This window comes from Aquarana catesbeiana, linkage group LG02, assembly GCF_042186555.1.
Source record: "Aquarana catesbeiana isolate 2022-GZ linkage group LG02, ASM4218655v1, whole genome shotgun sequence".
Taxonomy (NCBI): domain Eukaryota; kingdom Metazoa; phylum Chordata; class Amphibia; order Anura; family Ranidae; genus Aquarana; species Aquarana catesbeiana.
The window spans coordinates 517,341,202-517,355,146 of record NC_133325.1 but is presented as its reverse complement, the minus strand read 5'-3'; the positions used below and the strand labels follow the sequence as shown (position 1 = coordinate 517,355,146).

Sequence of the window (13,945 nt, the reverse complement as noted above, 5' to 3'; positions counted from 1 at the left end):
AAAATGGCCAAGTAATCAAATTCTGCCAGGGTATGTAAACTTATGAGCGCAACTGTATGTGGTGGCAGTGAATCCACAAGGTGGAGGGATTCTGTCTGAACTTCAAGAGTAATTTCACTTTTAAATCACAATTTTGGGACTCTTATGAAATGGACACTTTGACTCATTTGAATAATTTGACCTTAGCACAACAGTTTTTATTTACAATGCTTCTATTGTGATTAATATCTCACGTTAGTGGTGCAGCTTTATTTTCAGATTTTTTTTTTTTTTTTTTTTTATACCACAAGTGCAGTATAATTTTGTTGTTAAATTGCATAATGTGCTCGTATAAGAGCACATTATGAAATACTCACCTTGGAACAAAGCCCTCCAGCGCTCTAAGGTCACTGCTGAGAGGGCTGACACCTTCCCAGTCTTTCTTCCGGGTTCGCATGCTCCGGCTATGTGATCGGCTGGAGCCACGATGTCACTACCGCACATGCATGCTCGGTTCCGGCACAAAGCTCCAATGTTCCGCTGTTCTGTCGAAAACTCGCCAAAATCTCCAACCACATCAATTCCGGTGACTCTCCATCGGCAATAATTAAAGATCTACAAAATTGCCTGTTTTCACAGAACAGCGGCAGTGTATAAACTGCAGTACACGAGGAGTTGGTTGTTTTGACAGAACACCGGGTAATGACGAAATAAAGTTGTCACCGCCTTGGAGGCGGCCATGTTGTTGGTTGGTTGTTGGCAGACTAAAAATATCCGTTTATTATATGGTGTACCGTAGTGTACACGCTGCTGTTCTGTCAAAACAGCCAACTCTTCCAAAGCTCCAATTATCAGTGCTGCAGTCACTAGAAGTGACGTGGTTGAAGATTTTGACGAGTTGGCGTTTTCAGCAGAACACTGGCAATGTATGTTGGGCCATCAGAGCGCATGCGCCAATGTCGTCACTGGCTGCAATACAGGGTGAATCTCTCCTAAACCAGTCAATTCGATATTCCAGTCGCACACGTTCCCAGACAAATGGCAATAGAACATTAATGGGGGCTGTAACGATTACCAGTTGGGTACTGGAAGCATCAAACAGAAGTACATCTTCGCCAGCACACTTGCCTGACGAAGGGGCGCGGCCCCGAAACGTTGCACCTCCCTTGTGATGTGACTGTTTGATTAAAAACCTTTTTTGGACAATCTTGTTTGCTGATCCATGGTGTGCTGGCGAAGATGTACTTCTATCTCCTAAACCAGGGGTAGGCAACCTCGGCCCTCCAGCTGTTAGACTACAAGTCACATGACATTGCAAGACCCTGACAATCACAGGCATAACTCAGAGGCATGATAGATTTGCAGTTTCACAACAGCTGGAGTGCCGAGGTTGCCTACCCCTGTCCTAAACAGTTCAAGTTAAGGAGATATTAATTTTACCTGTAGGTAAAAATGACCAAGCGGGGTTAACAACTGCTTTAAAACTGAATTCCACCTCTCTTCGCACTAGAACTGAATAGAGCGATCAATCAGAGCATAGATTATACCTCTGTACCATGTTGCTCTGTTGTCTGCAGATTCCCTGATATTCTGGGTTTAGGTGTTGCTTTGTACCACATGGCGCATTGTATATCCTGCTGATAGACTGTCCCTTCCACAACCACTTCCTACACAGCAGCTAGTCTAACACCCCCTATCGTAGTCTTTCAGACTCTGCAAACAATGAAACTTTCTTCACAGATTAGATGGTGGGTGGGATTGAATAGCATTCAGTCACACCTACAGGAAGATCCAAAGCTCCCAAGTCCAGCCTCACAGATCACAGCATTATTCAAGAAGGAAACCTTCCTACAAAGCCGTGTGTCCTGAAAGCTAGCTATGCTGCTGGGTAGGATTGAATGGATCACAATTAGATTGCTATCCTGCCCAGCTAAAGTGTTTGTTACCCTAACACCTATATTCCTGATATGTGCCTGCTGTACCATGTACTTGAGACAGTATCCTTCCCCCCTTTGTGTGAAATCCCCGGAGTTCCTGCTAGTCCCTTTGCCTTCCCATTAAAAGCTGACCTTACTAAGCAGGAGAGTACAGTGGTCAGTACTCTAGCTATGCTGGGAACTCCATGTACTCGCCACCAATTATCAGGCTTGTCCTGACATACCTCTGCTGCACTGACATTCACTGGCAAGCTCAGTGTACTGCTGCTTCTCCTCCCCCAGCTCTTGAACAGAGGGAATGTGAAAAATACATACACTTTGTGAAGTGGTTAATTTACATATGAAATACCTTAATAACCTCCAACAGCCCTTTTGCTATAGTATTTGAGGAAGCCATTTACCATGCTGCATGACAGAAAAGACACAAGAAGAGGTATGACAATAACACCTTTCACCATTCACATGAAGCCCCAGAAACACCCACAGTAACTCTAGGACCCACCCACCTCATCTCCCAGAACTGGTACAAGCAACTCCCATAGCCCACCCTGAAGCTACATCGACTCAAAAGGTTCATGGAACATGTAATATCAAGACTGGAAACAGGAAATTAGAACTTTGAAATTCAGCCAGGAGTGGCATCAGACAAAAACCTACTGTATACAGCTAAAGGAGGCAAGTTACACACAAACCGACAGTGGGGTTGTGATTCATTTACATGCACAATGCATCGGCTCTGGGGAGAAAAAGCTGGAGTTCTTTAACCACTTCTGGACCGCCCAGTGTGTGTGCACACACACACACACCTCATTACTTTGATGTTATATACCATGGTTATGGCAGTAGCTAGCTGCCATAACCCCCATATTTTAAACAATCGGCGCTCCTTTTTCACATAAAAGTGGTCCAGACGGCAGATTCACCACGGGATCACTTTAATGGGCAGCGAGAGAGTCACATAATCTCTGTTCTCAGCTGTATAAGCTCAGAGCTGGAGGAGGAGCAGCACATCGATCCTCCTAATGAATGGATATGCAGGGGGGGAGCTGTGAGGACAAGTCTAATCATTGGAGGAGCGCAGGCTGAGATCTCAGCACAGCTAGAACTGACCATGCGGTGCTCTCATGCCTTGTGTGATCAGTTTAACCACTTACTTACTTGTCACTTAAACCCCCTTCCTGACCAGGCCAATTTTCAGCTTTCAGTACTCTCAATTTGAATGACAATTGCACAGCCATGGAACACTGTACCCACATGAAATCATTTTTTTCACACAAATAGAGCTTTCGTTTGGTGCCATTTACTCACCACTGGGGTTTTTTTTTTTTTTTAGCAAAAAAGTAACAAAAATATTGAAAAAAAAAAAACCCACGTTTACCACTGGCAACATCCAATTACAATAATACAACACATGGCTATCTCCCAAGGCTGCATTCACACCTGAACATAAGTGTTTACAGGTGAGTTTCTGTGCATTTTCACTTGACTGATTTTGTTTTAGCCAATGAAAAGCTAGTTGCTAGGATGCAGCACTGGTTGTTTAGTCCTGTAAAATGACATTTTCCCTGGCACTCCCATCAAGGTCTATGGGGCCATGGCGTCTTTGGCACCTTTTTTCCCCACTGGAGCTTCAGGTGTCGAGCTGTGAATGAGCACAATTTAAAAGCATAGGGTTTTGGTTGTGTTTGAGATTCAAGCTACAAAATGCTTAAATGTGAAATCAGTAGTCAAACACAAACTTGGAATAAAGTAGTTTGGAATGATATCCAAAAGGGCCGATCTGCATTAGTTGCTCAATGTCAGTGAACCAAAGTACAGAAAACGAAAGGATCAGCATGATGGGCAAATATTTTTTATGGCAATTTTTAGGACATTTTTTCCAACTGCAGTACAAATCTATATTTAGTACCAAACCTTTTGCCCTTGGGTTTACCTGCATTTATGCACCATCTTTTAAACACAGAAACTAAATGCAACGGTTTTAACTAGGAATCATTATGGCCCCATTCACACCTGCATAGCCAGAACACGCATTCCAACTCAATTTTTTGGGGCCGATTTACATGCGTTTCTGCATGTCACACATAGGCCAGCATATTTACTTGAACGGGATGCCCCAAGTGCAATTGTCACACAAAGGAAGCGGACAAAAATGAACAGATTCTGCATGATTCTAAATCACTAGGTTTGAATGGGGTCTCCAAGGATTTTTACTAAGGTTGGAGAGCCTGTACATAGCAACCAGCTTCTAGCTTTCATTTTCAAAACGTAGAGTGTTACTAAACCCAGGACCCTGCATTTACCAAATCTGGTCTCCCATAGTACACAACATGGAAGTTAGGGTTGTCCAGATAACACTTTAAGACCGAGTACAAGTACCGATACTTTTTTCAAGTACTCGCCGATACCGATTCTTTTTTTTTATATTTTGTAAATAAGTACTATTTCTCCTTCATTGATGTGTGCTAATGAGGCTGCACTGATAGGATTAGGTGGCACAGATATGCAGCACTGATAGGTGGCACTGATAGATGGTACACATTGATGGCTGGCATACACTGATGGATGGCACTGACTGATGAGCACTAATAGGTGGCACACACTGATAAGTGGCAGTGGCACTGGCTGGATGGGCACTGATTGATGAATGGCACTTATGGGCACGAGAGGATTTATCTTTCTATGCTGCCTCTGCGACACCCATCTTGGTACACCTTGCACTCGGCCTCAAAGCAGCAGCAGACATCTTGTTATACCCTGCCCGAACTATATGGGCTGAGTGTAACAAGATGTCTGCTGCTGGCATAGTGTGGCCGAGTGCAGGGTGTACCAAGATGGGCGTTGGGATTTTTAAGCTCTGACGGTGTAACGGCAACACGGAGCGTCACTTCTATTACCGAATGTGACGACTCCGGTCGCTGATCCCGATGGATGCAGCTGTGCCCTGCACTTTACACCCGTGGCAACTTACCTGCTTGAGGACTCGCTCTCCGCTCTACCCACTGACTTCCTGTTGCACTTCGCCTCTCTCCCATCCCAGGTATCGGCTAAGGCATCGGGAGCATTTGTGCGAGTACAAGTACTCGCACAAATGCTCGGTATCGGTCCCGATACCAGTATCGGAGTTGGGACAACTCTAACGGAAATGCAATTGTTTTAGTAAATCTAAACTGCTAAATACCTTTTCTTAGCAGTATATAGCAGTCTTGTGACTTCTATGAGCGTCTGACTAAAGCTTGTACAGCTTCCGCACTGACTGTCCTATCAGGGTGCAGGACCCCTGACCCTCTATCTAGACAGTGCTGATTAGCCCTGGGCTGACCACATGCGTGCTCCCGTGTCCTGCTGTTTTGTCTATTGACCAGTTAGGACACCAGCCATTGGATGGTTTGACTGGTTGAGAGCACAACCAATGGGGGTGTTACATTTCCAGCACGTGCCACAAAGGAAACTGTTTTATGGACGAGTTTACTTACGCTTTAAAGAAAAACGTTTGTTTATACTTGCTACCTATGATTGCAAAAAAAAAAAATTTTCGAAAAAAACATTCGGCCGCGAGAGCAAACGATAGTGGCATCACGTAATGACTGATAAATCGTTCAACGGACATAAATGAATCAGTTTTAATTTTTTCACATATACCTAGTGCAAAGTTTGGACGGGAACCACATTAAAGCAGAGTTCGACCCTAAAGTGGAACTTCCGCTCATCGGATTTCCCCCCCCCCCTCCGGTGCCTCAATTGGCACCTTTCAGGGGGGAGGGGGTTGCAGATACCTGTATAATACAGGTGTCTGCACCCACTTCCGGGCATAGCTAGCCGCAAATGCCAACCCCCCGTTGTGTTGTGGGAAACACAGTTCCCACAACACAACGGGGACCAGTGTAGACGCGCAGCGCGACTTGCGCATGTGCAGTAGGGAACCGGGCAGTGAAGCCGCAACGCTTCACTTCCTGATGCCCTAACCGAGGATGTCGGCGGGGGCAGCCGAGAGATCGATCGGCTGCAGACATCGCTGGACCCTGGGACAGGTAAGTGTCCATTTATTAAAAGTCAGCAGCTGCAGTATTTGTAGCTGCTGGCTTTTAAATATTTTTGTTTAAGGTGGAGCTCCACTTTAACCTTTCAATTTACTGTTCGTTCGGCAGAAAATTTCCAAACTTGCTCTTCGTTTTTGGCTCAAAAACGTCCCAACCGATTTGTGCCCATTAACTGGCCGAAAAACAAAAACTGTCTAAATGACCGAATTTCAGACGATTTTTCATGTAGTGTATGGCCAGCATTAGGCTTTTTTTCTCAGTTTTCAACTGGTGATCTGAATAATAACATACCTCCTGTATTAGTACGACACCACTCTGGTGGAATTAGCACAGGGGGCACAACAGACAGCAGCATTGTCAAGTGTTAAATGTATAAGACTTAGATACACTAACTGAAGCCAAACTTGCGCTCACACCAGAAGGTTTCGCTTTTGGTTCTATAGACTTTAATGGAAATGCATCAAACAAATGCAGTGCTTGTGTTTTCACTGCTTTCTCTAGCATGACAGTTTCATAGTCTAGTTGAAAAACACAAGCCCATCAAGTTCAACCAATAGAAGGAAAAAAAAAAAAAGTATACAATCCTATACCCACAGCTGACCCAGAGGACGTGATTTCATTTACTCCAGCAAGGAAGGGGGGGGGAAGCCTTCCTGATCCCCCCAAGAGGCAATCAAATATTCCCTGGATCAACTTTACTTATAAATATTAGTATACAGTTAAATTAAAGTGGATGTAATCCCGACTCATTAAATTTGAGCTGGGCACATATCGGTAGTGTTTTGTTATCTCTCTTCAAAGCACTATGTCCTGTAGCTGTCTCCTGCTCTGTTCTTCCGTTATCAGTCTGATAACTCCTGACAAGTTCTATTACATATGATAAAAGCAGCCTGAGTTTTGTGTTGGGGAGGATGCTATAAATAGATTAGCAGAGCCCTGCATTATTCAATGATCAGCTCTGAAAGTCTCTACCTATGCCCGGGGGGGGTCCATTTCCTTCAATCAGCTGTCTTGGCTGGTACACCTAGGCTTCACTGCAGTGTTGAACAGGAAGAGAAAATGAACACGATCTGAACTTTCTAAACAGTAGGGGTGCAACGGATAAAAAAAAACTCACGGTTCGGATCGTTCCTCGGATCAGGAGTCACGGTTCGGATCATTTTCAGAAAAAAAAAAAAATCTCCCCCACTGTAATAATATATTAGCGCGGTATGGTAGAGTATTGGCACTGCTGCCATCCGATCTCTCCCCTCCACTGTACAGATCAGTACACAGAGGGGAGAGAGGAACCGGTGTCATGACATGACGCCGGTTTGTTTACAAGTGATCGCTCCGTCATTTGACGGAGCGATCACGTGGTAAACGGCCGCTGGGTGTACCAAGATGGCCGCCGCTCCGGAGCTAGGCTGAAGCCGCGCTCAGCGGAGCGCATGTGTACCGATCCGAACAGGGTGAACCATTCGGATCACGGATCAGTGACGATTCATTGCACCCTTAATAAAGAGTATATAAAGCTGAAGACAGATATATTTATATATTTTTTGTTTCATCTCTATCATCTGAGGCTGTTCACTTCACTGGGTAGGTGTGAGGGTTTACATCCACTTTATGTGCATTTAGGAAAGAAACCAGGCATTTAAGGCTCCGTTCACATCTCTGCATTCCAAATTGCGGGTGGAATCGCTGCGATTCACAATGGTGGCAAATCGTGAAATGCCCGTGCATTCCCTGTTGATTCTAATAGCAACCACAAACATGGAGCGATTTTCCCACGATTCATCATGAGACAATCGTGGTAAAAACATGCAAACAGAATTGAGGGACATGCGTTCCAAAGAAAAACAGGAGCTTCTTTTGGGCAGCCCACTGTTCTATTTGTGCCTTTTTACCACAGTTGTTGCCCCCATACGCAGAGGTGTGAACTGGGCCAAAAAAAAAACAAAAAACTGCCCAGAACCAGCTCTTGGGGGGAGTCTATCCCACAGCTCTTACTGTGAAGAAGCCTTTCCGTATTTTGAGATTAAAACTTTTCCTTCAGATGTACAGTGCCCCCTTGTACTCTGTAATGACCTTAAATGAATATGTCAACACCAAGTTCACTATAAGGACCACTCATGTATACAGGTTGATCATATCCCACCTGAATCTCTTCGAGAGAATTCAGTTCAGCTAATCTTTCCTCATATCTAAACTCTACCATGCTTCTTATCAGTTTGGTTGCCTTTCTCTGCACTGTCTCCAGTTCCCCGATATCCTTTTTGAGAACCGGTGCCCAAAACTGAACTGCATATTCTGGATGAGGTCTTACTAACGATTTGTAGAGGGGCAAAATGATATATTTTTCTCTGGAGTCTATACCTCTCTAAAAACAAAAAAAGATTTTGTTTGTTTTGGAAACTACTGCTTGACATTGCATGCCATTAAGCCTATGAACTGTTGGCATTCTATAACTACTGTATAATAAATGATCTGGCAGAACACCTAGTTCCCTTGCCACCATGGATTTTCCCCAACAGCTTCTCTCCTAAAATGTATGCTGCATGCATGTTTTTAGCCCCCCGAGTGCATAACTTTACAACTCATTTGCCACAATAAACAGTGAATTCAGGTTGGCTTGTAAGTTGGAGACATCCTGAAAGGCCATTATTCCACTGCATAGCTTGGTGTCATCCAGAAACTGTACTTTTAATCCCAGAACCTATATCATTTATAAAATTAAAAAGTAAGGGTCCCAAAATTAAACCATGAAGTACACCATTGACAACCCTAGACCATTTCAGAGTAAGAATCATTAACCACTACTCTGAATACGGTCCTGTGGCCAGTTTTCCCATCCATTTACAATCGGATCTTTCTAAGCCTGTAGACTTTACCATACACATTTGCAGTGTGTGGGAAACTGTGTCAAATGCAACAGACACTCTGCCAACTGACACCTCCTATAAATGCATTAAAAACCATGTGAAAAAACAATCACCCCTGCCAGTATTAAATGGTTGGTCTCATCCACGTAAACATTCTGCTAGAGAGTTTGTGATGTGAAAAACAGACTTGCTTACCTGATGAAAACAGAAGAAATAAAGCTTAAAAAAGGGAAACAAACACTACCTGATGTTTGCAGTTCTCCCTGTGCACATTTCCACCAGGTGGTTTTCTCCTACACTCCAAAGACATTCTGGAAGGTTAAATGGATCCAGTCTAAAGCTGGCCATGCATTACACAATTTTCTTGTTCAATTTCCTTTAGCTTTACCTTAAGTAGTGCAAGGGCCTGCTTGACTGCATACAAATTGAAAGTATTTAGGTTTGACCTTATATTATATGGTTTTGATAAAGCTAAAAGAACATTCTACAATGTATGGTCAGCCTAAGTTGGCCCTAGATGAGCTTGAGCGTGTTCAAAATCCCACGTGCCCGATCCCGCCAGGAAGCGGGCACAGCTAATCACAGGCAGTGAGACATTTTGTGGGTCGCAGCTGCACAGACTGGGAAATATCTCAGTGTGTGATTAGCCGTGTGCAGTGTCAGCTTCATGGCGGGATTGGGCACATGGGATTACAAAGACGATTAAGCCCATCTCTGAGTATGTATGAATGGAAGTTAGGGACCTTAGATTGTAAGCTCCTTGAGGGCAGGGAACTGATGTGAATGTACAAAATGTAAAGCATTGCGTAAATTGACGCAGTTAAATTAAAGTGATTGTAAACACAACCCAGTTTAAAGCGGGGTTCCACCTAGAAATGGAACTTGCACTTATCGGAATCCCCCAGCCCCCTCCCTTCAGTGTCACAATTGGCACCTTTCAGGGGGGAGAGCGGATACTTGTCAAATCCAGGTATTTGCTCCCACTTCGGGGGATAGAGCGCCGCACATTCTGCGGCAAACCAAGCCCATGTTCGCGCCCCCCCCCCATCGTCTTCTGGGAGACACACATCCCAAAAGACAGCAGGGACCATTCAGCATGTGCAGCACGACTCGCGCGTGCACAGTAGGGAACCAGGAGTGACGCCGAAAGTCTTTACTTCCTGGTTCCCTTATTGCAATGGTGACGGCAGCCCCAGTACGTCGATCCAAAGACCGGCTTGTGGGGCTCCCTAGACAGGTAAGCATCCATATATTAAGTCAGCAGCTATGGTATTTGTAGCTGCTGACTTAATTTTTTCTTTTTTCCCCCAGGCGGAACTTAGCTTTAAAATAGAAATGAAAGGCAAAACATTTTAGTATAGATATATAAAACAAAAAAAAAAAAAACACACCACACCACTCAATACCTTTTTTCCCATATAAGTGCTAACATTCCCTCTGCTCTCAGCTGCATAATAGCTGGGGGGGGAGCCACAGCAGCACACTGAAAAACGCCTGTAAACAAAATGTGGCTAAACGCACATTAACAAGCTGTTACAGGCATTTGCCGTTTCAAATGCCTCTGAACATCCATCCTGAATGCATTTTTTTTTTGCTTTCCAAAAAAATGCTTCTAAACTCAACTGCCTATAAACGATCCTGTGTACGTGTACTGATAACAGGTGAGTTCAGGGGCAGCTGAAAAAAAATGCCCAACTGCTCCTAAAACGTCAGTTTAATATAAAAAGAGGAATAATAAAAAAGAGGAAATGAGGGCGCACCGACCTTGTGCATTACCAATGGTAACATTTATTTAAAAAAACATAACTGCAATAATCATACTCACAAACGAGCGCATAAGAGGCTCATCAGTAGATGAGACTACGTCTCTGAACGTCTGCAACCCAGACCGGATATTGGAGGGGTCAGATGGCATCACAAATGGCTAACGCGTTTCAAGGGCGTACCAAGTTTCCCAGTGAATGGCAGGGGCGTGTCAGAACAAGTGTGATCACTGAAAGAGAGCACACTGAGTTCCCAGTATAGCTAAAGCAGTGTTTCTCAACTCCAGTACTCAATGCACCCCAACAGGTCATGTTTTCAGACTTCACATTTTGCACAGGTGATTTGATCAGTTTCACTGCCTTAGTAATTACCACAGCTGGTTTATATGAGGGAAATCCTGAAAACATGACCTGTTGGGGCACCTTGAGGACTGGAGTTGAGAAACACTGAGCTAGAGAACTGACCACGTTGTGTTCTCCTGCTTAGTGTGGTCAGTTTGTAACAGGAAAGCAGAGGGACTACTAAGCACACTAGGGATTTCACATAAAGAAAGCAATACAAAGAGAACAGGATACTTTCTCATACGAGTACATGGTATAGCAGGCACAGATCAGGAATATCAAGTGTTGGGGGTAACAAACGCTTTAACTTCTAAGGCTCCATGCACACTGGGCTAAAAAAAAAAAATCATATAGAGCATTTTTTTTTAAACAAAGTCTAGACGCCAGTGCGCTCAAATCAAACGTAAACCAGAAGGCTTTTTTTTCCTGCCTCTAAACTTGAGCTCAAATATGCCTGTAATCATCCTAATGCCTATGGACACATAGGATAACATTGAGTTGCTTCTACAGGCAGAACACAAAAGTCCTGCAGAAGCAACTTTTAAGCCAGTGTGCATGGAGCCAAAGCATTGGTAAGCTGCAATATACGGTTGGGGTTCAATACTGATTTAAGTGGTTTGTCTCATCCATTTAAATGGATACATACTGCTGGAGAGCTTGCGCTGTGAAAAACAGTCGCTGACTGGCTCACAAGATGAAAATAGAATTTTAAAAAAGCCTAAAAATTAAAAACAAAGCCATCCTATCAATGAATACGCTGTAATATAATAAAAAGGGCTTGCTTTCAGGGTTTAAAAAAAAGTGTGAATTTCCTAAGAAAAGCTATTAGTTCCCGCGAGCAGCAGAGCCTTTGTTCGGCCGGGCAGGCAGGTACGGAGCCGTGTGTAGTAGGCTGTGTGTACACACTACTTCCCTCCCTCCCCACTAAACTCTTACTAGCCCGGCCCACTAACCCTATATACACGCCGAAGCCCCACATTTCCATACAACACATGCTTAGTAAGACCGCTCGGTGATTAAAAACGGTAGAAAAAAAGGCGTTAATATGGCAGAGTACTCCTAGTCTACATGTGATATCACCGTACATACTATGCCGTGTGTGAGGAGGAGAACTCTCAGCATGTAAGGCCAGCGCTCCAAACAGGCGGCCTCTCACCACACGGCGCCTCCGCACGTACAAAGAAGCCAATAAACACATTAGTGGCCGGACACACAAGGCCGGAGGAGCACTGCAATGGCGTCCCCCCCATCAGCAGACAATTGCCCGTCCTGTGCCGCCATTTGGAGTCTCGCCATGCCTCAGCGCCATTCCCCCTTCTCTCTCTCTGAGGCACGTGTGACTAAAGTGACGGAGAAGCCCACCAGGCCTACCCTCCCTCGGTACTCACCTCACTGGCCTAGACATGATTCCTCGGCGTACCGAACAGCAACTAGAGATAGGAGGTGGGGGGCGAACGTCTGCCTTCGGAAAAAAGAACCCCCCCGGGAGGTCGCTTTCTGGTGGGTGGGGGTTATTCAAGGAGGGAGGGGGGTTGGGAATAAAAAAAAAAAAAAAAAAGAGGCCCGAGCCTAGATGTTCTATTACAGCAAATGTACGGGGGGAGGGAAAAAAAAGGCTTTCCCTTCGTCCCCGGGAAAAGCTTACATTAATGGCCGTCTAGGCAAGGAGTTAAAAAAAAGAGGCGGGAAAACCGGAGGAGGCGGAGCGCTCAGCTAAACGTATCGCGCCGTTCTCCACAGAACACTCCCCGAGCCCGCTCAGTCGCTTGATTCCCCCCCGTCCGTTGTAAAAGCCTAGAATGGCCAATTCCCGCTAAACTACGGCACGGCGAGGCTTTAACTCGTTTATCCCCCTCCCCAACCGCCGCCTCAAACCCCTGAGCCAAGGGAGCAGCCTAACCCGCTGAGTGGGCGCCTCGCGAGCTGATTGGCCGCAGCGGAGCACGCGAAGCTTCATTGGTTTATTTAAAACATCACTCTCGCACATCATTTGCTGCGACGAGGTTTTAGGTAGGTGGTGGGGACTAGTGCGAGTGAGAGGTCACGTTTTACAGAGAAATGGAAGATGGAGTCGGGGCTGTGTTGGGAGAGCAGCAGATTCGCCACGGTTATACTGTGTTCTCGTACAGCGCACTGGTCTTTGTGTTGTTATGGTTTAGGGGTACAAACAGAAGTGAATATACGCGGAGCAGCTCAATAAAAAATCACCTTAGGCTAGCCTAATAACGCAAACGTGTGTTTTGTCCATACTACAGCCAAGAGGGTTGCTGAGTAGAAGGCACAATAGGCAGACTGCCTTTATATCTCCTCACACCCCTCTGGAGACATTTCCTCATAATTCCTGGCTGATTTGGGCTCATTCACATCACACATGCATGAAAACCACACATTTCACCGGCAGAGATCTCGATTTTCATGCGTGTCAGTTATGTGCCCCCCAAATATTTGTCTAGTGTATGGATTCTGACCAAATCCTTTTGCGTTGCAGCACCCCACTCCCTCATCAATACCTCTTATTAGTGTCCACCTGTGATATAGGAGGAGTCCTTTTATTTCTCCCATATAGAGGAGTGAATTTCTCCCATGGTTTAGAGAAGCAGGATCTTCCATTCTATGAATAGCGTAGGACCCACTGATATTGGGGTACTTTGGCGCAGTAAGTGGGCTTAAGCACTATATAGCCATATGGTGTGACCAAATCCCCATATTTTTTGAAAATGCTCAGGTGTTTTAAATAGTCTTGCAGGAGGTAAATGTCATTTTTGTATGTGTGCGCTGTAATATTTTGTTCTGTTTATGGTCTTATGGCTGCACCATCTTTAATGCATCTTTTAGGGTGTACCCCCCAAATCTTTGTTTAGTTATGTGCTCTGTTCACACCAATGTTGGTTTCATGTCAGTTTTTTTTCTTCTGTGTAGAAAACTGCATACATGTTGCATATTCCTGCGCAGAATTTTTTTTGCACATTGTGGTGTGAACAGAGCATGTAGAAAACCATGGTTTTCTTTGAGCATTTGCA

General features: G+C 44.7%; 1 protein-coding gene across 2 annotated transcripts in view; it reads right to left on the bottom strand.

Moving 5' to 3' along the window:
- Positions 1-12,801, bottom strand: part of NUCKS1 (nuclear casein kinase and cyclin dependent kinase substrate 1) — a 41,043-nt gene extending 28,242 nt beyond the window's left edge. The window contains exon 1 of one of the 2 annotated variants that reach the window (XM_073615790.1): positions 12,314-12,801. In XM_073615790.1, coding sequence (XP_073471891.1) covers positions 12,314-12,330 — 17 coding nt within the window. In that variant the 5' untranslated portion in view covers positions 12,331-12,801. The remainder of the gene's footprint in view (positions 1-12,313) is intronic. The other variant, XM_073615789.1, reaches the window with a different exon arrangement.
- Between the last annotated feature and the right edge of the window lie 1,144 nt (positions 12,802-13,945).